Below are 26397 nucleotides of genomic sequence, written 5' to 3'. Positions count from 1 at the left end.
AAATTAATGCCTTACTTTGTGGTATGACAGTGTCACGCAACATAAACTAAAATTGCAAATCTAAAAGCTCAGCCTTGTGAGCTTGTAGATGGGCTATTGTTGCTATGTTGGAAACATTTTGAAAGTTAAAGTTTTTAAGTGTGTCTGTGGGTTTTATAAATATTGAACCAATGAAAAGTATTAACAAGAGCTTGTGACTAAATAATAACTACATTGGATCCATTGGAACACAGGTTCTTGTTTCCATTTCCTGAAAAGTAATCTCTCAAGACAGATTCAGAGTTCAGAAAAAAAGCCTGAAAAGAAAGTTTTTTAGTTGTTTTCATTTTTAACAAGGTTTCCATCCGACAGTGACAATATGAAAGTATATACAGCTATTATCTTTCTTGATAATTGTTATATAATAAGTGTACAGGTGTGAATTATAGCTAGGCTATAGCTATTCTATTCAAATAATTACATTTGGGTAAAGAAATGTGTAATGACTTGAAAGCCTTCATGTTTGCAAGTGCAAATCTACAACTAAACTAAAAGTGACAGAGAAGAGAGCCAAACACATTTGGTCAACAATCACAGTTTATGAGGCACACACGGGTATGACTTACAGAGAAAGCAGGCTATTTACACATGCAGTACTTATGAAAACAACCAGTCAAGAGGAGCTAAAATACATGATACCCATCCATGTAAAAGCAAAAATAAACAACAAAACAAAACATAATAAACAGATTTATAGAAGAGCTCAAAGTTGCCTGGAGAATGTTGGAATCTTTTTATGTACCGTAGCTATTTCACGGCAATGCACCTCAAGAGAAATGTTATTTATCAACCTGGACTTAAAACCTCTCAGCATGTTTTTGTGATTTGCCTAATAAAATTATGAAAATACTGCGGTTTAACATTCCCAAAGACACAGTGGTAACAGTCAGTAAGAAAAAAAAACAGCATTTGTAAGAAACTGTACAATAAAAATGTCATGACAGAAATCACAACACGACCACAAAAGTACATTAAGCATTTGGTTGCCTGTCCTAAAGGCCTTGACACACCAAGCCCGACATCAGCCAAAAAGCCACACTTTGAGCGCCTGTGGCCGTCTGGCCGACCATCATCCGTATAGTTTTTGCAGTGTTTCCCATGCCGTTGGCAGTAGTTGGTCATTAGCAGTGGCCATTCAACTGACTGAGCATGTTGAATCGGCAGCGGAGGTTGTTGGTGAGGAGAGAGTGCTCTTGTCTGTTCATGAAAGTGGGCTCGGTGTGTCAGGACCTTCATGGATAAGCATTGACAACAGGTAACATGGTTAAAATTCAGATGTCAGCACCAGTCATTCATGAAATAATTCTACTCGTTGAAGCTACCTACTCGCAACTCCTCAATGTTTATGGCACAAACGTTTTTTTAACCCAATCTAAATCAGTCTTTTAAAACGATAGCGTGACATTGTTCTCGGCACTTAGATAGCATTGTTGGCATCCTTGAGTAAAACTGAGACACAGCTAGCCTCAAGCTAATTAGCTTGTGCGAAGCCATGCCTCCCAATTGAGCAACATGGTGCTAATGTTTCTAAGGCATTTGTAAGGATGTGAAGGACAAAAACAGAAGATTTCCCATGATATGGTCGGTTGAAGAACAAATATCACCTTAATTTAAAACGCTACTGTGTCCCTTTAAGACTTCATTTATTGCCACACTTTGTGTCTTATCAAAAGGTCAAGCAACTGTCGGGCAACAAACGCAAACCATTACTAAAACATGTCGGTCCTTTTAACACTACAAAAGCGATTTTCTTTTTAACAGGCTGGTGTGTCATTGGTTTCATTGCATCACATGTAACACCCGGGATTTGAACCCCAGTCTCATGTGCAGGAAGGGACACTAAAGCCAAATGTCTTATCCACTAGCCTGAAGGGGGATCCCCCTTGGCCAGGGAAGATATTAGGATTTTGGTCTTTAGGCAGATGCTCTGAGTCACTCTGCTACACACGCATAATGGATCAACAGCACAAAGTTGAAATTAGGCTACTTTGGTGAATTGTTCTTGTCTTTTTTTTTTCCTTTTCTTTTTTTCCAAAATCATTTTACTAGGCTGCATTTTTGTGGCCGCAAATCACTAGCGATCAAAGCCAGCCACCCTGCTGTCCAGTCTCTACCCCAAACACAGCACCGGGACTCATGGCTTTACGGCCAGAGCACCAGCAAAGGCGTCTTCACATTACAGGCATTATTGACATTGTCATCATTGTACATCAGCTTCATCGTCGTCATCATTAACCAAGGGGCGGAGGCAGGGACAGGGAAGGAAGAAGAGTACGTGGTGTGGATTTGTGAAGAACAGAGGTTCTCAAAGTGGGGTCCAGGGGCCCTCAGGGTTCCTTGAAGGGGTTCCAAATGGACCCTTTACATGTCTGTAACTCCGAGAGCGTACAGACGGAACCGTTTCCATTTGTACGCTCTCAGTGTTATGGGGGGGTCCTTGAAATCAAAATGTTTGAGAACCACCGGTGTTAGAATGTGCGACAGTGTCTGGACAATCTCTGAGGCAGTGGAAGGGAGGTATGGGGTGGTTGAGGTTGATTGATGAGGGGAAGGGCATGGGAGGGGACTGGAGGAATGGATTTGAGGTGTCAAGGTTTCTTTCACATCTCAGTGTCGGCCACGGGGGTCTGGGTGGCGGAGTGCCCGTTGGTGGCGGGCGCGGGGTTGGTCCCGTTCTCTGGTGGAGACTCGCCGTTAAGCCCGGTGGGCTTGTCGAGGGGCTCCTGGGGTAGTGGGGCCACGGACACCAGGGTGTTGGCCTGGTTCTCTTCGTCCACCTGGAAAGACTCCGCCTGGGGGAAAAAAGATGCAGTCTTTGAGGTTAAAGCTTCTAGAGCGGCGTATATCTGGGGTACAGGATCGCTGCTCGGATATTATGTTACTGCTCAAATGCAGGATCAAGCTAAGAAGCTGTAAGAAAGTACCCGGTGCGTTCAATTAACCCATTAAGACCTGGAACGCATCTGTGTCACTTTAGATTTCTTTGGCTATTCAAAAATAGCTGAATATACAAGCTCATAGCGCGGCACTCGGTGCCGCGCTATGAGCTTGTAGATCTGCTAATTTTGAAAAATCGTGAAAAACATTTTTTTCATTTTTTTCTAAAAAACTGTTAGGATTTAGAAAACATTTTTAAGAATCGCCTCAGGTCTTTTAAGTATGTGTAAAAAAAAAAGGACATTCCTGATTAGCATTTTATGGTTTTCCAGCTGTGTGTGCTCAGAAGGGTGTCGGCAAATAATTGTTTTGCTACGGGTATGGGGTTACAGCAAAATGGAAGATAATTATTTTGTTTGCTTCTAGTGTTGCTGAGAAAACCTATCTATTTTGACAAAGGATCCAATAAAAGGTGGCCTTGTCTAAGAGCACGGTGGACCTGTGCTGAAACTGCAAGTGACTGATTTTGGAAAAACAAATTGCCAAGTGAAGGCAGATCCACATGCATTTCTCCTAACCAGCACATGGGTGTGGCCCATATGAAAGTTCTTTAAAAAATGAAGTCATGAGCTTTGTCAGTGGAGCTAAAAAGAAGCAAGAAACCAAAACCATGTGTGTCTCCTGAACTGTAGTAGAAACAGCAGAGAAGACTTAGTTAGTATGACCGCTTGGCATTGAGCGCACATGTGAGTCAAGCACAGGACTCAACCAAAGGATAATCACCAAGCTTTACCGTAAATCCAGTCATAACATGTTACATAGGCATAGATGTGTCCGTCTACAAGATGTATGTCAATCTACGATCCTCTGTATTATGATGAGCCATATAACATTTATTTAGCTCAACAGTGTTTTACTGCTTGTTTGCTCTCTAAGCTGTTCTTTTCTAGCATTATAGGGTGAATGTGTATGGTGAATACAGTAAGGAAATAGACAGTGATGGAAGAAGTACTCACATGTTCTACTCAAGTAAAAGTAAGTAAAAGTACAAGTTCGGTATTGTACTTGAGTTTTACTTGAGTAAAAGTATCGGCATCAAAATATACTTAAAGTACCAAAAGTAAAAGTACTCATGCAGAAGGTCCCATTTCACAAGTTTTCAAATGTATAAAATGTATAAGGATCCTTTGAGCAGAACAGCAGAACTACAAGCTCACAATACGCTGTAAAGCGACGCGTTGTGAGCTTGTAGATCGGCTATTTTCAAATTGCCAAAGTGTATAGGTCTGAAGTGGTTTTGTAATAATAGTAAAAAATCTACAAAGTATAAAGTTTTCAAATAATTGTAGTGGAGTAAAAGTACCATATTTGCATCTGAGATGTAGTGGAGTAGAAGTAAAAGGACTGAACATTGGAAATACTCCAGTAAAGTAAAAAAATATACCACAACATTTTACTTATGTAGGCCTACAGTACTTGAGTACTGGAAATAGATGTGTCACCGAGCTGAGGCACACAGAATTAGTTTGATCAAGATTGATGACCACAAGCTTGTTGTTCAAGTGAGTTTTAACTGCATGCACCAAATCAAGTGTGCACCATCTGTTTTTTCTCTTGTCTTGTAAGAAAGAAAAGCCACGAGGCTCTCATGTGCGACAGTTAAAAAGCTTTTATGGCTATAGCTCCCCTACATATTTTGGCAAAGCTGATTTTGCAGGTATTCCCCAGAAAGACATATTTTTAAGACATACTATACTGCAGATTTCTGTAAATGATAAAGGACGGATGGATAGTAAGGATGTATTCTTTAACATTCATAACATTATCTCTCATCTTTACTTGCTCTTCACAATTATTGATTAGCATAGTCAAAGGTATTTCCTTTCTTCCCCTTTTCTTGTAAAATATTGGCTCATCGGTAATCCACGAATCCACTCACCAGTCTGACACCCTTGGCATTCTTGCGGTGGGTCTTCAGGTAGTATCCAGCCACCAGTAGTGCAGCCAGTAACAGGCCAGTAAGTAGCAACGACACCAGAACCAACTTTGAGTTCTTCCCCCAGCGAGGAACGGCCTCTTCCACATCAATCTGACAAGAAAACAAATACATGAACATTACCACAGACGTTCAAAAAAGCATTATTTTACACTTTGGCTATTCAAAAATAGAAGATATACAAGCTCATAGCGCGGCACCGAGTGCCGCGCTACGAGCTTGTAGATCTGCTATTTTTGAAAAATTGTGAAAATGTGTGCAAATCTTTGAATATATATTGTTTAAAGCGCACATTTTGTACTCTATTCTTTGCGTCTGCGGGTCCCTGGTACAAAATATTTTGAGATTGGGTTCTGCGGTCAAATACATATCATTTTGAGGGTCCTTGACATGAAAAAGTTTGAGAACCACTGATATAGAAACATACGTTTTTCATAATACTGTTAGGATTTAGAGGACATTTCTAGCATCGGCCTCAGGTCTTAATGGGTTAACACAATATTTCATTGCATGACCATATCGACGGAACTAGCTGATGTTCAAAAAACTGCTGGCTGGCTGAAGAACCAATGTGTCAAAATAAGAGCTGTGTTTTGGATGTCAAATAATAGATGTCAGGGTGGGAGACAGGGAGGAAGCAGGCTATACCCCCGCCCATTGACTCTTCCCCCCTGGGAAGAAACAATGGATTCCAGCTGAGAAGGGAATAGTTTGTGGGATGTTTGCTTGTCACACAGAGCGTCATTTGAGCAGCTTGGGAGCCTGTGGGGGAGACCGTGATCGTCTTTGAACAGATGGAGCATTTCACACTTCAGACCCCTACGATATGTTTTGCAAACCAGTAGTGTACTACACATGCTTATGAAAAATAATCCTCCAAAATAAGGAATAAATGTCTGTGTGCATGACAGATGTACACGTTCAAATTCAGCACTTGTGTGGGGGCCCCGGTTTGAATCTTCTTGGGTAGGATATGGAAGCTACAGAGTGCAACTTAAACCTCTATACTATATATATATATATATATATATATATATATATATATATATATTAAACTGGACATGAGTTGCCTCTGTACTTGGTTTGCTCTTTTTTGCCTCGACACCAAATCTCTTTGGTGTCGATTTGCCGATCTACAAGCTCACAATGCGTCGTGTTTTTAGACGGCTATTTTTGACTAACGCTTCCCCCCAGAATAGGGATGTTAGGGCTCCAGTGGTTGTACGGTGTGTGACTGTGAACTGATCTGTGTTGCATGTGGACAAGCAACCAAGTAGTCACACATCTAATCATGCACAAACACGATAGTTCATTGGCTGGCAAATATAAAGGGGACATGTAAAAAATACCATAATTACATAGCAGACATATAAGCATGCCCATGATGAGTTCCGAGTTCATTAGGCGTACTTTCCTTTTATTCACTTTTCTTTTAAGTGGAACATCATTGCATTTTTTTCCTTCAAGGAGAGCTTTCATCATTTCAGTCATTTCAGCTCTTAGAGCATACGTTTGTACTTGAAGTTCACCTAGCTTTAAAGTGCTACTTTACCATATCTTTGATGTTGTCATTGTTGAACCTATCAGCCATTGCAGCAGCATCATCTGCAATTAAGGAAAAGACAAATCATTTTGTCGCTCACTGTTCATTCAGTGCAACCCAATACAGCAGAAAATTATCATAGAACAGGCTGAAATGTCATTGCGTTTTTCATGCAAAAAAAGGAAAAGCATACTACAAAGGGTTATTATATTATTAGTGATTTATCTCTTTAATGAGTACGTTGATTGGACTAACCTTCGACATATTGTCCAGAGACAATTAATTCATTAGTGTTGTCCTCCTGGTAGATATCCAATTTGCAATCCTCACCGCACAGATCTTGAAGAACACTAACAATCTTAGCCCTGCTTGCTTCCTGCAAGTGGAACAAAACAGTGCATTGTGAGAATCAGTGTATTTGTTGTGCTGACAGTTAAGATGTGTTTGGTCATTTTCATGTCCTTAGCCAACATACAATTCCCTTGTCAGGGGGTGACAATGGGACCACAGTGGAAATCTGCTCTTTTGATGTTTTCCTGTGTACATGTCTTTTTTCCGTACATAGTGTCAATCAATCAATCAATCAATCAACCAAGACCCGATAGTTGAGTGGCCAGGGCACATACATTGAAGCCACATAGGCTTCAATGCCTGACAGCTAGTCCCCAGTTCAATTCCCGGACCGGCTGGACCATTTGTCACTCCCATACTCTTTCCCCCACCTTTCCTGTCTCTCTACACTGAACCATTGAAATAAGGCAATATCTTGTCAAAGTCTTGTAGTGTAGGCAGGCCCCATATAATGTCTTGTGTCAACTTTATCATACAGTAGATGCCTGAAGAGAAACGTGAGGATCAAACATGGTTTGAAGGTAGATGGCGACCCACATATACAGTACTGTACAACCAGGTTCTGCTCGAGAGATTTATTATTTGCCACCGTCACCAAGTGCTTTTTCATGGGGGAATTGTTGGACCCCTGTAAGACAGGGGTCTTCAATGTTTTTCAGGCCAAGGACGCGAGGCGTTGTGAGCTTGTAGATCTGCTATTTTCGGCTAAAGTTCTCCTCAGAAAAGGGATGCTAGGGTTCAAGAGGTAAAAAAAAAAAAAGGTTCCTATCACACAAACATTTGGCTGCCCCCCTATAGTAACTCTGAGGACCCCCTATGGGTCACAGACCCCCTGTTGAAGACCCCTGCTGTAAAAGTATGGTATTGACCTGCATGCTCTACATGAAAATTGTCATGAGACAATTTGTTTTGATTTGGTGGTATATCAGTGGTTATCAAACCTTTTAATCTTAGATAAGGCTCCGAGTTACAGACTGTAAGGGGTCCATTTGGAGCCCCCTCAAGGAACCCTGAGGGGTCCCTGGACCCACTTTGATAATCCCTGCGCTATACTCGTATGAATATAATTGACTTGACTTGCCTTGACTTGACTCGGATATCATTTGCATAAGACTATGTCAATTCCAAACAATCATGCTTTTGGCTGAACTAACGATTCCACCCTCGCTGTCTCTACAAATCTTCGTCTAACCCTTTGCCCACAAGCCGAAAACGATAAACTTTGTGTAACTCGCCTCCCTATGTAAGCTGATCCAAATAGAGCCACAAGCCTGAACTGACAACTGCAAGAGCCTTTGATATTAGGCCTTAGAGTTGGACAGCTGGCTGAAGTTCAAGAATGTAGATGTCCCAAATGGCAAATTTGATTGCAGTAAAGCATAAAATACAATGCATGCATGCACGCAGACTAAACGGCAGTGGTGGAAAAAGTACTAAATCTTTTTGACTTAAAGTTTTCAAATGTATAAAAATCTTTTGAAAATAGCAGATCTACAAGCTCACAATGCGTTGCATTGTGAGCTTGTAGATCGGCCATTTTCAAATGGCCGAAATGTAAATAGGGCTGAAGTGGTTAATGTATGTTTTTTAATTATAATCTAAATCTACAAAGTAACTAGTAACTAAAGTTTTCAAATAATTGCAGTTGAGTAAAAGTACAATATTTGGAGCCGAGATGTAGCTGAGTAGAAGTAAAAGTTCTGAAAATTGGAAGTACCCTTAGTAAAGTTAAAATACCCCAAAATTGTACTTAAGTACAGTACTTGAGTAAATGTACTTAGTACTTTACACCACTGCTAAACAGACACATTCAAAGAGCACATATGGTGTAGATCAAGTGAACAATAGTAACAGGCGTGGACATGGGGTCAATAAGGGCTGCATGGTTTCGCTTGTGGTTGTCTAACCCTGTGTCAGACATGTGTCGTGTACTTTAAAAATATAATTTAGAAATTCATATTTTGCTGTACTGTGCCTGCCACGGTAGGCGAGCAGAATGCTAGGCAGACAATGTGTGCAAGTGAAGAAAACAGTAGACCCTGTTGACAAATTCCGTGTCAGTGAACCGAATCTTTTCATTAATTTTGTCATCATTAATCTGTCACTGCTGTCAACAGGCAGTAAAATGGTCAAGTTATATTACTTTCTTGTACCATCACTAGCACGTTATCTGTACTCCACCAGCAATTAGGAGCTGTATGGTTTACTGCTCCCAAGCACTAACCCAAATGGCCCTTGTTAATCTACCATGAGAAAGTAGATGTGTCTCACCACGCCGCTAAATGGCTGGATGTGAGATATCATCAGGACTTTACCTCTCAATTACTCTTGCATGCCGTATCAGCCCAGATCAGAGGAAATCCAGGCTGCTGGCTGACAGCCATAGCCTAAGAAGGCAACCCCCTGCTCTTCCCTGACCTGCCCTAACTGCCACAAGCCACTCCTCAAAAAAAATCAACAGCCCCTGGGCCCTGCCGAATCCTATATCCCCTCCGTCTTTCAGCCCTCCAGACCTCCTCCACATAGCCATGATTCTTGTTAAACGCAGAGTCACTGCCCTGAGATGCTAAGGAATCCTTTTGATATTGTACGCACACACTCACGCACACATGAACAAGTACGTACTCAAGCGCACCCACATGTCTCCTCCATAGACTGTGTTTATACTGTAGCCTTTAGCAGACAGATCACCCTTGAAAGCTTTCAACACATTCTGCCCTCTCCCGCCCTCAACGCAGCACTCATGCACTGAGGTCCAACAGAAAGCCTCTTGACTTCGTCCTTCATGGCAGCCGAACGGATGTTATTGGCTGTCCTCCTTGATGGCCATCAGAGATGTAATACCTCTTAATGAGCAGCAGTTACATGCCTGAATTAATGTGCCACACACTGATAAGAGCAGTGATGTAAAGTAACTAAGTACATTTACTCAAGTACTGTACTTAAGTACAATGTTGAGGTATTTGCCCTTTACTTGAGTATTTCCCATTTCCAATACGTTTACTTCTACCCCACTGCATCTCAGAGGCAAATATTGTACTTTTACTTGTACCACTACAATTATTTGAAAACTTTAGTTAATAATTACTTTTCAGATACATTATTATATTATGAAACATACATTAACCACTTTAGCCCTATTTTATACATAGGCTATTTGAAAATAGCCGATCTACAAGCTCACAACGCATTGCATAGCGACACGTTGTGAGCTTGTAGATCTGCTATTTTCAAATATTTTAGTACTTTTTAGTCCATATTTTGTAGGATTTTTTTTGTAGGATTTTTAAGTAAAATTAATTTAATTCTGGACTTTTACAGAGTATTTCTATATTGCAGTATTGATACTTTTACTTAAGTAAAAAATGTGAATACTTTTTCCACCACTGGATAAGAGTCATGCTAGATTGAGAACGGTATTCACAGTAAACATACTCGTTTACTTCCAGCTGTAATTGAGGCCTTTGCCTTGGGAACTGGCTCCACACTGTACGTTCAATCTTTTACACCATCTAGCTCAGACTCCCATAGCTCACATTTTCACACGTGAGGCTCTCCTCTTGATCTGGTTTGAATTTAGCTCAAAACTGCTTAGAGGGTTTTCCTTTGGGGCACTTCAGGAATGTTCAAGGGAAGTGTTTGCCAGAGCTGAGTTGAAGCTGTGTGTGACGAGGGTGTGCCATGTTTTTGTTTTCATGTGCGTGTGGTTTATGTCCTGTGCGTGCGTGTGAGACAGAGAGACATAGAGAGAGAAATATGCATCCATCGTTTACACTTCTTCAGGTTCACTTGGCCCCTATTTTTTGTACTTCCCCTGACATACTATAAACACCTCTTGATTTCATTTTTCTGCCGCCTTTTCATTGACACAGAATCACAGATTAGTTTTCCCTCTTTTATGCCATATCTTAACATGACAAAACAAAAAACACGTGGAGTGTCAATGTTCTCTAAAACTTACACAGTCGGACGAGGTCTTGAGTTTGAGACTGACTGCATCCTTGTCCTGGATAGCTTCTTTGGTGACACACATGACATCAGATGATGGAACAGGCTGTGGAGAGAGAGGAGCCACTTCAGTTAATGCTCAGCTAGAATGATGCCAGGTTACTTTTCATGGGAAAAAGAGCCTGTGTTCCAATGGATCCAAAGTGGTTATTATTTAGTCACAAGTTCTTGTTAATACTTTAGGGATGCACCGATATGGAAATTCTTGGCCGAAATTCTTTTTTCGCTACTTTTGTACAACACTCTTGTACAATGAAGACGAAGTAGATTAATTAATTTACAAAGAAAACGTACAAAGTTAAAACATGGAGACACCGAGTGCCGCGCTATGAGCTTGTAGATCTGCTATTTTTGGAAAATCCCTGGCACGAAATATTTTTGAGATGGGGCTTTTGTATTTGGCTGCGGGTCCGCAGCCAAATACATATCATTTTGGGGGTCCTTGACATGAAAAGGTTAGAGAACCACTGATACAACACATAAGTGTAAGATCTCACCTTAGTCGTTGGCACTACGTTGGCAGGACCGTCACCCCTGGCAGGCTGAGGTGGCGCCTGAGACTCTAGCATGATGGGGCTGTTAGTCACGGCCTCGTCCCCGGCCACATCGGCGGCCTCGTCCCCGGCCTCGTCGGCGGCCTCATCGGGTCCCGCAGGTCCCTCCTCCTCAGCCTCACCGGCCTTTTCTGTGGGCAAACCTGCTGTGGCAAGAAAGTCCACAGAAGGGAAGTCCCAAACTTGGCCCTGCCCCTGTGGTGTCACTGAAAAGGTTTTCACAGAATGTCAAATTTAATTGAATAAGTGCGTTAAAGATGTATTTCACCCTCCCGCTCACTTTTATATTAGGGATGTTAACAATTAATCGATTTTCGATTAACTACCGTTAAGAAATTATCCGATTAAATCAAACAATTAACAATTAATTGAAAAAATGTAAAAAAAATAAAAATAATAATAATATATATATATATATATATATTTTTTTTTTTTAATTTTCAGAACCCAAGATATGATGATTTGACGATTTTCTGCTCCATTCACTTCTTGTTTAACTTACTGAAAAAGGCTGTATCTCGGCTCCTAAGCACTTTTTTTTTAGGATTTTTTTTTTTAAATCTGAAATTAAGATTCTCAGATTTAAAACAAAAAGCTGCTTATCAGTTAACCGGTTAATCGGTCGATAAGGTTATCAATTATCAATTAATGAATTGATCGATAATTTGCATCCCTATTTTATATACATTTCACATTCATACTTTAAAGTGGAAAAATCTAAGCAATCATATGATTTACCAAGTGAGTCCATGTTATGGACAAGCTTTTATCATGTATATGTGTGCAGAACTGCAATTCAGAATATAGGTAGACTATAGGCCTATCTAGAGTAAGTCTATATGACCCATAGCCCAGGTTAATGACTCATACCAGGTGCTTCACTTGTCATTGGAACCATGTCTCCTCGTACGACCTCAGCTGTGTCCACAGGTGGCATAGTACCGGTGATAACTTCCAGTTCCTCCTCCTGTGCCATGACACCAGCTGTAAAATGATAACAATCCAAATTACAGTTGACAGACATTAAGGCATGTTGAATGTACATCATCCACAATTATTAGACGGTGTTGACAGGACTTTTGTACAACAAAGCTTGGTGGGAACGCAACGTGACCCATTGGACGGAGAGAGGATTCGATCCCCACATCTGCAAATACATCTCCATCGGTGGCCATTTGTCTCATTTAAGTTTCGGTCATAATTATAGTGAACTAATGCCCGTTCAATTACTTTAAAGTTGCTCTGGATAATGCTCAGCCTATACAACGTAGTATCTAATATTTGTTTTTATTTCACTCATTTGAGAAACTCATTCCAGATTTTTTCACCTTTCACCCTGAAATCTGTGCTACACACTGTCCAACACACTTGCACCTATAACTCATAATGATAGAAATCAAACCACACCCCTTTTTATCAGCCCTTTTCTAATCCCTGGGGGTTGTAATGCCATGGATGGGATCCAGCACAAGATGTTTTGCACTGGGGTGGTGCAGCAGCACTGCAGTCTCTCTCACTAATAGGCTACTCCCGGCCTGGCCTTAAATCAATTAGGTCCAGGCACTGAAGACCTGTGTGTAATTAATAACTCAGTAAAGGAATAAACAGCAAATAAACCCTCTCTGCAGTACAAGTCCTGGTCTCTCACGTGCCAAAATATTTGACCTCAGCCACTGTCCCGGTGGGACTGGTGCTACAGTATGAGCTCTTAAAGGAACACATACTGTGAGGTATGCAACAATTTTACAGTTATGTCATTTTTGCTATTAGTTCTTAGAGTTTGTTTTCATGATCTATGTGGAATGCCACTATGTCTTAAGCTCAATAAGAAATATATATTTGCAATTCCTTGTATGCATTCATTGTTATTATATTTCAAAATGTAAGGTGTATAGTATAATAATTATAATGTTGCTTTGATGTGAGAAACTAGTCCCCCATGGCCCAGGGAGCGACAGGGGGTTTGGTAATGGATCTCTATGTAGTAGATGACAGATATTCTTACACCTGCGGCTGACCATGCCATGCAGTTCTGAGCTTTGATATGCAATCTATCTGGCTCTCAGCTTATACAAAAGATGCTGCGGTTTCAGTGGCGTGATGGCGTCATTGTAGGTTAGGCACTGGGGGACACACAAAGTTAAGCAATGTGGGTGAATAGTCTGACTGTGATACAGTATATGGAGTAGGGGAGTATGTGAGTGTGATGGTTTTCCACATAGCTTGTTAAACGGTTGAATGCTGTAATTAAATCCAATGCTACAAAGTGTCAGATAATGACGTTATTGAATACATCACTTTTTCTAAAGCAGCCAGTGGAATTACAGTCATTATATTCCATTAGAGTTCCATTGCATCATATGGAGGACCCCTCGACCTCGTGGCCCACTTAATCTCTAACCTCTGACAGTATATTTTGCATCATATGAGCATACATATAATAGGTCTAGACGGCTGCTGAGTTCGTTTTGTCAGCTGGAAAGTACTACTAACCCAAATAATTTGCAGGGCGCTTTTAATCTCCTGGTCTGATTTAAAAGATAACACCAGGCCTTGAAGTCCAGGCTACCTCCAACTAATAAACACGGGCCTGAGCCTGGCCTTGTTGTTCCTGAGATTTGCGCAGAAAAAAAGACAAAGGACTAATCCTGACATCAACTCAGAATGCATAGCAAGCACTACTTTCACACAGGAGCTCAATTTCTCTTTCACACTCTCCCCCTTTTTGTCTGTTTCTGACACACACACACACACACACACACACACACACACACACACACACACACACACACACACACACACACACACACACACACACACACACACACACACACACACACACACACACACACACACACACACACACACACACACACACACACACACACACATAGCATTACCTCATTCTCTAAACGCTCCCATAATGCTGCAAATCTCATTACTTCACTCTCCCTCGTGTCATTCTCTACTGGATGCCAGATTTGGTTTATTATTGTTCAGTTAAAGCCTAAGGTCTAACTGTGATTGCAGTATGTTGCCCAAACCTTGTAGTTGGTAATAGGTAAACATAAATAATTCACATACCAACATTATTAACACAAAGGAAAACAAACGTATATAAGAGGTATATGTGACAACAACGTTTGATGACACGTTTGGGTTGTACCTGTCTGTCTGTATTGTGCAAATACAGAGAGAGACGGGTAGCCTAATATATTGTGCTAAAATAGCTTCAGTTTTTCCTTTGATGAAGAACAATATTTAGGTCTGTTTGTATCCACAAACATTACAAAGTAGTGATTTATTAGATTGCTTGGTTGATTCTTACTTTTATTGATTAAGCTTTTAAACTTGAAATATATGACTATAAGGCAGTCAAATATTTATAAAGTTTAAAGGAGTAGTTCACCCAAAAAATGTTCTATTAATTACACTCACAACCCATGAAGCATTGAATTCATGGAGATTTTTTTGTTTTTGTCGCATTCCTAAGCCATTCATTTGATGACCGGTAGTTTTGTTTTTTTCTTTGACTCCCCTACCGGATACATTAGCATCTTTCCGCCGGTAATCAAATCATAGGCTTAGGAATTCGACAAAAAAAAAACTCCATGAATTCAATGCTTCATGGGGGTGTAATTTATAGAAAACAAGTCATATTTTGGGTGAACTACTCCTTTAAGCATAATTAACCAGACCTGAGTTATTACTGTTTATGTCAAACACATAAAGTATCAACCCTGATGTTGGATTTTAGGCTGTACCCTGAATGTGGCAAACAGTGATGTAAATGTGGTGCAACTGGCTGGGTAAGGCGGATCACTTTCAAAACGTTCCTTTTCTGTCGTTTCAGTGTATCAATGTTTTTCTCTCCTGTAAATTATTGTAACAGTTCAGTTTATAGCCTTATAATGGCAAATTGCTGTTTTAAAAGCCTCTACTTACATCTTATTGAGTACTTTCAATTAATTGAATTTAGATTTCTTTGGCTATTCAAAAATAGCAGATATACAAGCTCACAGCGCGGCTCCGAGTGCCGCACTATGAGCTTGTAGATCTGCTATTTTGAAAAAAATCATGAAAATGTGTGCAAATATTAGATTTCTTCTTTTTTTTGTGGACATTTGTAACTCAAATGTTTGCTTCTGGGGGGTCCCTGGAGCTAGATATTTTACAAATGTTTGCTTGAAAAAATAATATACATTCCAATATGCACACATTTTCAAGATTTTTCAAAAATAGCAGATCTACAAGCTCATTTTTTTTAGATGAAAAACGAGTGAGCTTAATGGGTTGTTGCATACAAAAACCTAATAATCCCTCTGAATTGTGCATTTTATAGAAAAAACATTTACGTTTTTTCTTTCTTTTTTTGGCGAGTGATACTGTTTTATGACGAAGATATGGATTTGAGCCATGGTCTACTCCCAGCCCACTGGTCTTGGCTTAGTGGTCTTCTTCACATGCCAGACACAGATGTTCACACAGTAGCGACATTGTCCAATATGGCTGCCCGTTTCCTTTGTTAAATCAGTATGTCAAACAGGTGTCACAAGTGTAGTGCAAACGTCCAGAGTGCTGAAACTAGCAGGTGGGGTCAATAGCCTCGAGGGAGGGGGGCTCTCATGAGCACGCTAAGGGTTAGCAACTGTCCATCGCAGCTGTCCGTTATGTTTGTGTCACCGGGGAAATAGTGTGAATGCGTTATCCAATTACTGACTTATCTGGAAAAGTATATACACAGCTGAAATGTCTCTGGTGTCTTGTCATTTGTTCCAGAAAATCGTAGTTAAGTCTTTCATCATCTGCAGTTATTTATTATTATTACTTATGGGGTTGTCTGCAACAGTGGGACATGAATAATGTCCTATTTTTATCATTACAGTAGACAGACAGACATACAGTCAGTGGTGTAAAGTAACTAAGTACTGTACATTTACTCAAGTACTGTACTTAAGTGCAATTTTGAGGTACTTTTACTTTACTGGAGTATTTCCAATGTTCAATACTTTTACTTCTACTCCACTACATCTCAGAGGCAAATAATAATAATAACCTTTAGTTACTAGTTACTTTGCAGATATAAATTATTCAATTATAAAACATACAGTAACCACTTTAGCCCTGTTTTATATATAGGAAAATATTTGAAAATAGCCGATCTACAAGCTCACAACGCGTCGCATCGCGACGCGTTGTGAGCTTGTAGATCTGCTATTTTCAAACATTTTAGTACTTTTACTTTTGGTACTTTTAGTATATTTGATTAGTCTTGTATTGTGATCAAATCAATCACAGTTACGTATCTTGGGTGGGGTCAGTATTTCCAGTTAGTGTCAGATTTAACAATTGGGAGAGGGCTGGGAAGGTTGTCACCTTGTCTTTATCAAGGACATTCTTCACTGCATGAAGACAGAACACTCCAGCGACGTTATTGTGGTATTCAGGGTTTTACTTATTTAGCGTGGGAGTAGACCGGTGACAGTTCTAGGACTCCCTAACCTTTCCTGTATCTGTCTTGAGACCCCCGTGCCCTCCAGACCCCTGGTCTAGACTTACAGCTGCACTCCCTCATCCATCTCTGGGTGGTCTCTTTGTAAACACTACAGCACGGGATGACGGGCAAAAAGGGAGAGATTGCCCACCATAAATCATTTTAATACAAATATGGCATACAGTTTGAAGAGTGCAGAGTCGGAGGTGTGCTGATGTTACCATGCTACCAGTGGTTGAAGAAGTACTCCTATTTGACTCAAAAGTAGCAATACCACTGCATGTATAATGCTCTGTTACAAGTAAACGTCCTGTATTCAAAAATACAAAAGTATTGGCATTAAATAGACTTACAGTACCAAAGTAAAAGTACTCACTTTTTTCTAAATTAGTCAAACGTTTTTGACTAATCTACAACTTATATCTACAACTTGTAGACCTGCTATTTTCAAATTTCAAATTGTTTGACTAATTTGACTAAGAGCTTGTAGACTACAAGCTCTCAACGCATTTTCGAACAGACTAAGTATCTACAAAGTATCTAGAAACTAAAGTTTTCAAATATCTGTACAATATTTGCTGTGCAGTGGAGTAAAAGTATAAATAATTAAAAAAGGTAATACTGTACTCAAGTAAAGTAAAATTACCTTAAGTACAGTGCTTGAGTAAATATGCTTAGTTACTTTCCACCACTGCCCGCTTTAAATATTATTCAGCCATGGAGTGAGGAGTGTGTGAGCAGCATGTGTTGTAAACATAAAGGGCAGAGACTATTACTGTAACTGCAAAGCATTTCAAGTTTTCAGGAGTAGTTGGGAGGCAGCCAAGTCTTTGTGATGAGAGATATGAGATGAGTTTATGAGTACTTTTAATACACAAGGGAATCAGGACCGATTATGTTCCACAATTACCGGTTATACTCTAAAGGTTTTGCATTTAATCTGGATGTTGTGGTGAAATTATAACTCACCACTGTAAAAAGAGCGTAGAATTTAACAGGCATCAGGCTAATGATGTCATGGCACCAGTAGTGTACTTGTAAAAGAGTTCTGCCAGATTTACCCCCCCCCCCCCCCCCCCCCAGCCAGGAACTCTCCTTGAGCTTAAAACATGACCATACACAGGCTGTTGTTTATCCACAGCGCCAACATAGCCAGTAAACGCTTGTAAGTGCTTTATTTAATGTCTGACCAGCAATCAGTCATGTGCTGCACACACAAACAAACTGTTCCGACAGGCCCAGAGCCATTTTCACAGGAATCACTTACATGTAATACAACTGACTCATTATGACCAAGGAAGCATTATGATTGTTTAGTCTTGGAAGTTGCGTTAGTTTCTATTTTATAATGTTGCTGCAAATATGAATTCCCAACAAACAATTAAGGAGGATTGGTCACAGTGATTTGGTTACGCAGCTATGTATCAACGTGTTGGTTTCACTTTTGTTATCTGTTTGAATGGGGGCAGGAAGATAGTACAAGTGTATGTCCTGTACATATCGTCGCTGTCAGGCGGAAACCTTATGTTCAAAATCTTTTAAATCTTTAGAAATGGAAAAAAAGAACATGTGTTCCAATAAACCTAAAGACTTAACCACTTTAGCTTTCAAAATCTTTCAAAACAAGCGAAAATAGAAGCTCTACAAAGTCGTAGGTCAGCAATGTTTTACTACTTTTCACTCTTAGGGCCTTGATTTATGGAAAAACATTAAAAGTTGAAATATGGAAATATGAGGTCTCTGCAAACGTGCATTTGTACACAGTATGAACTTGCAGGATTTTACTGTGTATAGCGCTTAACACAGTGGTTAACCCTTTAAGACCGGGAAAGCATCATTTGTGTCATTTTAAGATTTATTTGGCTATTCAATAATAGCAGATATACAAGCTCATAGCGTGGCAAAACATGAAAATTTGTGCAAATCTTGGAATATATATATTTTTAAAGCGAACATTTGTAACTCAAATCTTTGCTTCTGGGGGTCCCTGGAACAAAATATATTGAGATGGGGGTCCGTGGCCAAATACATATCATTTTTGGGGTCCTTGACATGAAAAAGTTTGGGAACCACTGATATAGCAACATAGGTTTTTTCAAAAAACTGTTAGGAATTAGAGGACATTTTGTAGAATCGGCCTCAGGTCTTAATGGGTTAAATGAACTTGCAGGATTTTACTGTGTATAGCGCTTAACACAGTGGTTAACGTCCACGGCATAAATCCGGAGGAGAAAGTGTGAATAACTTGTCTACGCGTTGGGGCCCTGGGTGGGAGTGGTGGTGGTGAAGCCACGATCCGTTCCTCCGTGCTGTAATTGATACAGCAGGGTCCTGTGGGGTTAGCCGCCCTGGTGCTCCCTGCGTGAGGCAGAGTCACATCAACACACTTCCTGACACGGTGACCTCTCAACTCGTCACCGCCCCGGCCCTTCCACTCAGCGTCTCCGCAGGGGCCACAGACACAGCTAATTCCTCACTGCTTTTTACGGCACCCCTTCCCCTAATACATACATCATACAGCCTCTGCTTCAACACATACCTACAATAAACACACACTACGGTCAGTCATCGAGGTGGTCCCAGTGCGAGTCGCCCAATTCTTTTTTTTCCTGCTATCACTACATATACAGTACCGCATGAAGCTCTTGAGCATCCTAAGCCACCCTGACTCCAGATGTTATACAGATCGGGGCCTTGACTTCGCGGCATTCGCTGAGATTTTCCCACCAGATTGCTTTGGAGTGACGGCTCTGGTCTGGATATGCTCCGACCCCCCAACCCTTCCCCCCCTCCCTCATCTCTTGGGACTTCCGGATGGAGGAATGTGGCGGGCTTTGGGAGAGGACTACAAGCCCAAAGTTCCATGCACCCCCCACCCCACCCCCAAAAAAACCTCTCTCTACTCCCTGACTTCCAGTCACGCACAACTAATCCTGGCCATCTATCGCTGTTAAATTTGGCATTTGGCCCTCACACCTTTCCCACAATGTCATGTAGTATAACCACATAGCAAGGGCCAGACCAGAATGCAGGTTACCTTCTCTCCTCCCTAGAAAGCTATGCTCACCCCTGATGTATTTGAGACCTGTTAAATGGAACGGTACAACTATGGACTTGGCCCCCTGTCAATGGAACCTTTTGGGCTGTGCTATTTGTTCTGTTTAATGACCTCAGTCCTGAGGCTGTGGCCTTACGAGCCCTGTGGACTCCTGTCCTTCTCTGCCTCTGAATTAGATCTGCACGATTACAGTGCATTTGTATAACTTTATTTCATTTATATGAGTTTCCTCAATTAACATAATGCCATGGAAAGGTACACTATGACACCAAAGCCTCTCTTTCAACCACTTAAACCCACTAGTTGACCCCTAAGGGCCCTATACTAGGCCCCCTCCTGTTTTCGCTCTACAAAAAGCTTTACAAAACAAATCTAGCTTTCAGATCTAGTATTTCCGATGAGCGTTAGCTTGGGTTCAAGTGTCCCCGTGGATGAAAAGAGTCAAAATATCTCTCCCAACCAACCATCATGGCTCATAGTCACGATCACATTATCTAGCGTTTTAGCCATAATCCTGCAGAGTTACTTTGAAAGGGAGATCCCTGTGCTTGCAACAGGGGTCGGAACACAGTGAAGTGTAAATGGACCACCATGGCAAAACCCCAAACCCCTTAAACATCGGAGCGGCCTCCCTGCTCCACACGATGCGATGGTTACCACATGATGCAGTGTTTGCACAGCGAAGCGAGGCACGCAATCTCCAAATCGAGCTGTCTCATTAATCTTAGAATTTCAAATGAAATTGGCAGCGTTGACTGAACCATTCCCCCCCCCCCCCCCCCCCCCCACTGACGGTAAAGCTAAATGCATACAGCCATACACATCCCAAATGTTGGTGTGCGTGAGGGACTCCAAGCCAACTAAGACAGTTTCTATAAACTCTCCCAAGATATATATCACTTTTTTTGTGTGTGGGGGGGGGGGTATGAGGAATACATATGTCGGGAATGTTCCTCCAACAGGATATGTGTGAATTCCTCCGTGAGGAATGGGCAGGGGAGGGCGGGACTGCTACGCAGGGTGGTCCGGCATGTGAGCCCCTGATTACTCACCCCGAACCACGACGTCTCACCGCCATCTTGTCTCCCACGTCTGACATGACATCCTTCTGATGACCAGGGTTGCCAGATCTGCTTATTATAATTTCCCCACAAGATTTTATTTGAAAATAGCCGATCTACAAGCTCACAACGCGTCGCGATGCGACGCGTTGTGAGCTTGTAGATCTGCTATTTTCAAATAGCTGATGTATATGTTGGCCCATAGTCGCTTTCGGGCTGGTTTTCCTAGAGCTGGTTGCTTGTTTCTCTCACAGAATCTGGCAACACTGCTGACGACCTCGGCTGAGGTATCAGCAGTGACGTCATTACACTGGCAGACTAATTATACAGTAGGCCAAACCACTTAAAATAAATAAATTAATGACGATAATAATAATAGTGTGTACCTATATCACAAGGGAAACACTGTAGGCTAATGTCAGTTTTGTTCTTTACTCCATTCCTACTGATAAACCATGATCATCTTGCTACAAAGGAACTTCTTATTGTTGTTTACAACATGATACTGCACATTTACCTTCGGTTGACACTGAACAAAGGTTGAGGTTGAGTTCACACTGTTATACACAGAGTATTGCAGCACTATTGTTATGCATTTTAAGTGCTGTGCTATCCAAAATACCACTTTGAACACAATGAAGTCTGAAGGTGTTGTGCCTCTGCAGTGATTGTTTTCATGACTGCCGCCAAGCTCAAAAGAATTTGAATGTGAGAGTTCATGGCGGGTTGCTAAGGAATGTGACATCGGAGCCCAGTCCCTAAGGTTAAACATGCCCTGCAACCCAAGCTGCTTTGAAACAGCAGACTGCTGACCCCACTATCATGACCCCCTACCTCTGTCACAGCGATTAATAGCAGAATCCAGCCCATTCTCTTCTCTCACATGGAAGGGGCACTTCACCCATCATTGCCCAGTAGCAGCATCCAAGCCCTTCCTTGGGTCTGCTGTGGCTACCTACATCATAGTACATTGAGTGTGACCAGTACAAGGACCATCACCAGTGCTTTGTAGAGTTTTTTTTGGTTGATTTCTCTCAGGGAACTATTCATTCTTTGCACTTCTGTAGCTGTTGGCCACAACAAGACATTCTAACTTCACCCAACACTGTCCAACAGCACAGCTGCATTCACCCAACCAACCCCAGCCCTCAAGGCTGCTATATGCCTGCTGGCCTGCCTTAATACCTAGTGCCTGGTTCTGGGGACCTCAGCCAGGAAACATGACATCTGCTTTCAATTGTGAGTATTATATCATCTGCCCCTCCGATTGTCCACTACAGTTTCACTATTACTTTGACTGTCTGGGTTGAGTATACCCAATTAGGCTGTAGTAGTATCTTGTTGCAGATTGAGGTCATTTTCAGTAACTTAAAAGATCGGATGTTGATTGAGTCCAGAGCGAATCTATCTTTCTAACCTCGCCGGACTAAATACTTGCCCATGTCCCTCTACGGGTGGTATTGAAAAAGAGCCATAGGTCTGCACTTTAACAGACCATTTAAACAATGGAATGGAGTGCACTTAGTCAAAAGCCAAAGGGTTGTTAAGTGAAGCATTAGCTAAAAGTGCTGCAGGTACTTTATCAAATCTCTCTTTTACAGAAACAACACTAAACTTTTGCAAGTACATTTTAACATTGGCTAGATATTCAATTTGTCAATTAACCATGCACTTAAACCCATATACTTATAGTAGACTGGTGTCGACCAGGCGCCTGTGTACTGCAGGCTCCCTCCTTTCTTCCCTATACACCAATCTCAAATAGCTGATCTACAAGCTCACAGTGCGTCACAACTCGACACATTGTGAAATTGTAGATCTGCTATTTTTGACGAATGTTCACCCTAGAATAGCGACACCAGGCTTCAAGTGGTTAACGACATAGTAGGGTTCATTTTTAATGCACTTTCAGATTTAAATGAACAACTCCAGTACCGTCTTTGTCAGCTATTTTCTGCTGACGGACAAAAACACCCATTTAACATATCAGTGCGGAGAATTTACTCTTTTTTGTTTTTTTATTTCCCCACTAAGCAATTTGTTGACCTTCAAAGCCCGAAAGTGTTGGAAAATGCAAGGAGTATTAACTGCAGTACATCAGTGTTTAGGTGGCAAACAGTTCAAAGATAGAACTTTGTGGAAAAGCAGCAGCCTGCCTCTCATTAGAAGAAAGCTAAAAGTATTATCCCAAGTGAATGAGCGGCCTTTGAGATGGAGGTTCAACGTAATTGTGTTATGTATAGTCTACACACGTGTGTGTGTGTGTGTGTGTGTGTGTGTGGGTGGTGTGTGTGTGTGTGTGTGTGTGTGTGTGTGTGTGTGTGTGTGTGTGTGTGTGTGTGTGTGTGTGTGTGTGTGTGTGTGTGTGTGTGTGTGTGTGTGTGTGTGTGTGTGTGTGTGTGTGTGTGTGTGTGTGTGTGTGTGTGTGTGTGTGTGTGTGTGTGTGTGTGTGTGGCCAAGCTCTAGCACACTAGACTCTGGTGCTTGGCCTTATTTTTCTCTAGCCTTCTTCTGAACTATATTCTTCTCAGACAGAGCAAGTGTTCTGTTGTTAAGTGTTTTTCTGTGAGGTTTTCATACATCTGTTACTCCAATGGATGTTACTAAAACAATGATTCACATAATTACAGACTTCGGGCCTGGCACTGAGGTTTTTTTCCCCATCAACTAGAGAGCCTCCTAAAACCACTGCAAAGCAAAATACGGACGAGTGTCTATGCTTGAAAATGCCTGTACATTTCTTTCTCAAAATTCTATACGTGCAATTTGAAAGAATGAAAGAAAGAAACGTTTACCGCTTGAGCTCAAGTTTTTAACAATTTTTAAACTCTTTGATTCCTTGCCCAAAATAGAGATGCCATATTGAAAGTGTTAACTGTGGTATGTCCTTCTCCATCACACATCATGGTCTGTTGAAAGTGCCATATAATCATTTTGCCATCCATTGTTTCATACTTTATTTCACTTTTGTGACCTCAGGGTAGATGCATTTTGTCACTTTGAAACAAAGACAAGATAGTCTAGTCTTGTTGCTGCTAAATCTCCCTCTTACAAGTACTAATGACACTGAAAAGAAATGCTATTAAAGGGTTTAATGCCATTACTCAATCATCCCTTCAGGTCCATTTTCTTACCGGAACTCTACATAAAGTTTTGGCAACGCAACACTCCTAATGCCTCATGCCACATAACGGTTGCCTAAGTAACCTCTAAGCTGCACTAGCTGGCTAACATCTGTGAAACCTCTCTGACTTACTTCATCACAGGGCAGTCCTACCCGTGTTGTTGTGCTTACATAATGCCTGACTCATGCTCCGCCGTAGAACGGTGTAGCATGCCAACAAATAGTAGATCTACAAGCTCACAAGGCGTCGCAGACTTGTGAGCGTCGCAGATCTGGTATTTCCGCCCGGTGTGCGAGGATGTGTAAATCAGACTTAACAGTGCCCCTGCTCCCGTGCTTTGACAGGACTTACCCAACAATAAAACAAACAGACTGAATGTGACGTTTGTTGGACTTTAGAGATGAATGCCTGGACCCGGCAGTGGAAATACGTTTTGAACTTGAAAGGTCTTATTCGTTTCCCTCAAAATTTTCTTCTGTTATTGATCTTTTGTCTCTTGCTTTCCCTTGAACTCTCTCTCTCTTTCTCTCCAATTCTCTCTCTCTCTCTTTCTGCTTTCAGAGAGTCTGGTAAAACAATGCAATAATATACCTCAAGAAATGATGAAATTCTCTGTGGACAAAAATGTGGATCAAAGTTCTGTTGCAACTCTATGGAATACATTAGCGGCCATACGGCTCCAAAGCAGATCCAGCTGTCCTTCTGCAGATCCATGATGTCATGAGCTATATCCCATGAACAAGACATGAGGTTTGAATTAAGCGATGCAGCATTGTCGATATTCAATTTCCCACCACAATAAGATTACTCTGTATCTATTGCAAATGTATCTGCCTGGGATCTGGTCCAGGTCCACAGACGAAACTTTGAATAAAGCCCTTATTAGACGAATAAAAACATAATTGAATTTCATTACAATGAAAAACAATGGCTGAGTTCATTGCATGCTCATATTGAACTGCAATAACTTAAAAGTTGCACTTGTGTAAAAGTTGTTTTCCTAACATGATGAACTTACGTAGTGGGATTGTGAGCCCCAAAGTGACAATAACTCACACTATCAACATCCAGACAAAGGCGTTTAGCTTGGCGTTGATTAAAAACTGAGCAAAGTAAGCTCATATCTTTAACTTACTTTTTGGCTCAAACTTTAAAATTAAGATGACTCATAATTTACACATTGTTTACACATAGTTTCATTCGTGGTAAGTAGCCCCCACCCCTTCCTATCAACAACACCACATTTCTTACAATCCAATCCACATAAACAACCTCTGCCCACAGTCTCACACCACACGCAAGATCCACACCCATGTCTCACACACGCACACACACACATTCACAGGCTGACTGGGCTCACGCTAGTACCTTCTAAATATAAATACACACATATCTCCCGGCCATGGAACATCACGAGAATCAGGTCAATGAAATTGCAGACATAGCTGGAGAAGGTGGTCCCCTAACCCCTAACCCAATGCAGAGGGAGAGTAAGTTTGTTGAGGGGGTGGGGGTCCCCGTTCCAACAGAACTTTAGGAGACAAAGAAAAGGGGCAGCATTGAACCCTTTTGACGTGAAACAAGTTTAGTAAACAAAAGGGTGGACCGTTTGAGCATCATGCATGAGTTCATAAATTCAAAATAGGCATCATAAGTTAAAACAATAGAGTTTCAAAACATGCCTGTGTCCACACAAAATTGCAAAGCCTCTCCCTAAAATGATCCCTTTGTTTGCCAAGGTATGCACCAAAGTAATGGTTCCCTTTCAGCAATAAAAAAAAAGAAGAAAAAAAATGTTTTCTATACCATTATCCACAACATATGCAAGCTCATAGAGTACTGTTGTGTTTTTAGTTCTGAGAGAGTTCATCATCTAGGCAGTAGAGAGGTTTAAAACCTCTTCATTTAGCCCTAAAAACCATTGAGACAAACGCCCATCCACCCGTACCCTCCTCCAGACCCTCCCTCTCTTTCTCTTTCTCTCTCACTGTAGATTTCTTACAAGTTTTAAACCACTGAACCAAAAAACAGCTTTTTTTTCCACCTTACCGTTTAAGAGTGAAACGATGAGAAGCGCCGCAAGAGCCATCATCTTCCAGGATCCACTGATTTTCCTTGTGAGTGATGCTGCCATTCTCCTTCTGTGCGTGCACACGTCCAGCAAGCTGTGAGTGAATGAGTGGGAGTGGGTGGGTGTGTGACTGAAAGAAGAAGAGGGAGAGAGAGAGAGACGAGGGCTAGAGGGCCACAGCAGTTTAGGGTTTCCTCCTCTCTTTTTACCCTGTGAGCGC

At 41.2% G+C, this 26397-nt stretch overlaps 1 protein-coding gene across 1 annotated transcript; it reads right to left on the bottom strand.

The window, feature by feature from the left end:
• Nucleotides 1–558: 558 nt before the first annotated feature.
• Nucleotides 559–26397, bottom strand: LOC311048903 (uncharacterized protein). The gene is made up of 8 exons (XM_084062250.1): nucleotides 26156–26397; nucleotides 12233–12352; nucleotides 11312–11574; nucleotides 10768–10860; nucleotides 6711–6831; nucleotides 6465–6517; nucleotides 4856–5005; nucleotides 559–2831 (listed from the first exon to the last, which is right to left on the bottom strand). The coding sequence occupies exons 1-8, from the start codon at nucleotides 26238–26240 to the stop codon at nucleotides 2640–2642; spliced, it is 1077 nt and encodes a 358-aa protein (XP_083918376.1). The 5' UTR covers nucleotides 26241–26397; the 3' UTR covers nucleotides 559–2639.

The sequence above is a fragment of the Gymnoscopelus microlampas genome, assembly GCF_963454915.1.
Source record: "Gymnoscopelus microlampas genome assembly, chromosome: 7".
In the NCBI taxonomy this organism is placed as follows: Eukaryota; Metazoa; Chordata; class Actinopteri; order Myctophiformes; family Myctophidae; genus Gymnoscopelus; species Gymnoscopelus microlampas.
The sequence above is the reverse complement of the archived record's forward strand: the minus strand, read 5'-3'. Positions and strand labels throughout refer to the sequence as shown.

Excerpts from the sequence above, each read along its gene's own strand:
- LOC311048903 (XM_084062250.1), bottom strand. The coding sequence starts at position 26,240 with ATGGCAGCATCACTCACAAGGAAAATCAGTGGATCCTGGAAGATGATG. Across the intron at positions 6,832-10,767 it reads TCAAGACCTCGTCCGACTGT|GAAGCAAGCAGGGCTAAGAT; the intron begins GTAAGTTTTAGA and ends TTCCACTTGCAG. Across the intron at positions 5,006-6,464 it reads ATGACAACATCAAAGATATG|ATTGATGTGGAAGAGGCCGT; the intron begins GTAAAGTAGCAC and ends TTTTCTTGTCAG.